The sequence below is a fragment of the Pinus tabuliformis genome, chromosome 8 (assembly GCF_031772625.1).
Source record: "Pinus tabuliformis cultivar Carrire ecotype Pingquan chromosome 8, CPIR1, whole genome shotgun sequence".
Lineage (NCBI taxonomy): Eukaryota > Viridiplantae > Streptophyta > Pinopsida > Pinales > Pinaceae > Pinus > Pinus tabuliformis.
Window position 1 is genome coordinate 772,114,704 of NC_142294.1, and position 1,783 is coordinate 772,116,486.

Consider the following 1,783-nt stretch of genomic DNA (forward strand, 5'->3'; position numbering starts at 1 on the left):
GAAAGTGGCATTGATGGATGGCAGCACTTTTTTGGTTCTGTGAAAGTTCCTTACCAGGATGAGGAGGTCTTCTTTAATGATGGACCAACAGGCTTTAAAAAATTCAATTGTAAATCCGTCCGGTCTGGGAGCCTTGTTTGTGGCCATGGTGAAGATGGTCTCTTCAATCTCCTACTCAGTAAAATCCTTTAGAAGGAGGGAGTTTTGCTCCTGAGTAGAAAGGCTGGGAATGGAATCAGTGATTGCATTGATGGCTTGGGTTCTGTTTAGGCTTGGTTCGCTGAGAAGAGAGGTGAAATAAGAGTTGAGTTCATCCCCAATGTGCTCCCTGGAGAACACCTTATCGTCATCAGCTTTTTTGAGAGCGAGTATTCGATTGCAGGCTCTGTGTTAGGTAGTGGACTTATGGAAGAAACTGGTGTTGCGTTCTCCTTGCTTTAGCCATTGCACCCTCGATTTCTGTCTCCATAGCATCTCTTCCTGCTTAAGTCGTTCTTCCCATTGTCTTTGTAGATTTGTTTCTTGAGCTTTCCTTTCCTCATCATGCCCTTCTGTGATCATTGTTTGCTGTAGTAGCGCCATTTTTTCCTCAAGTTCTTTTTTGGCTTGAAAGATGTCTCCAAAGGTGTCTTTGTTCCATCGTTTGAGGTTGGATATGATGGTTTTGAGCTTTTGCTGGAAGATATACCTGATGTTGTCGCTTCTTATGGTGGTTTCAGTCCACCAGCTTTTTATGTTTTCCATGAAAGTAGGGTGTTCTGTCCAAAAGGCCTCGAATCTGAAAGGTCTATTGTGGGGCTTTTCTAGATTGGTGAAGTGGATCTGCACAGGCCAGTGATCCGAGCCTCCTATAGGCAGAAGTTTGGCCTCCATGTCGATGTTTTGTAGTAGAATGGTTTCTGATAAGAGGAACCGATCGAGCCTTGATGCTATCTGCCTGTTTCCTCCTTGCTTATTATTCCAGGTATGCAAACCATTGACTGTAGGGATGTCAGAAAGTCTGGATTCAGCAATAAAGGTGTTAAATGCCTCTGAGTCCTTATCCAATTTTCGTAAGCCTCCCTTTTTCTCCGCTAGAGTGGTGATCATATTGTAGTCTCCGCCTGCAATCCAGTGAGTTGCCCCATGGTGTTGTCTGACTTCGTCTAGGTCCTTCAGCATCTTCAGCTTTTCCTATATTCTTTGAGGCCCATACACATTGGTGATACATATCGATTGGCTTGAATCAGGCATGTTGAGGATGACCGATAATGAATTCTTGGTGGAGAGAGCGTTCTGCAAGAAGAATTTGTTTTTGTTCCAGAATGTTAATAACCCTCCTGATTGGCCAAGGGCATCTATGCTTATACATTGATGACTGTTGGAAACGAGTTTTTTGAGCGTTTCTGTGCCCTTGGGAGAGCATTTTGTTTCTTGCAGAAGGACAATGTCTGGGTGCTGCAAGAATATGTGATTTTTCAGGATTCTTCTTTTGTTGGTGCTGTTAAGCCCCCTGATGTTCCAAGTTGTGATTTTCATTGAGCTTTCTTTGGAGCAGATAGGACCAAGGCCCTGATTTTTCCTTCATTGATGAGACGTCTACCTAGCTCTTGTATTTGCTGTCTGGTGGATTTGCGTCCCTGTTTTCTGCCTGGTCCTTGTGGTTTGTATTGATCCAAATCCAGGTTGGCTTGAATACCTGTTTGGTTGCTATTTCCCCATTGCCTTTTGGCTGTATTTTGGTTGATGTATTCCAACTGTAGGTATGCCATTTCTATCTTCTCCAAGTGTTCCTGGGGAATGG

At 43.7% G+C, this 1,783-nt stretch overlaps 1 protein-coding gene across 1 annotated transcript; it reads right to left on the bottom strand.

The window, feature by feature from the left end:
* Window positions 1-390: 390 nt before the first annotated feature.
* LOC149237871 (uncharacterized) lies at window positions 391-1,161 on the bottom strand. Its single transcript, XM_089369418.1, has one exon. The coding sequence runs from the start codon at window positions 1,159-1,161 to the stop codon at window positions 391-393; it is 771 nt and encodes a 256-aa protein (XP_089225544.1).
* Window positions 1,162-1,783: the final 622 nt, after the last annotated feature.

What these genes read in the sequence shown, in the direction of transcription:
- LOC149237871 (XM_089369418.1), bottom strand. Translation starts at nt 1,161, where the DNA reads ATGCTGAAGGACCTAGACGAAGTCAGACAACACCATGGGGCAACTCAC.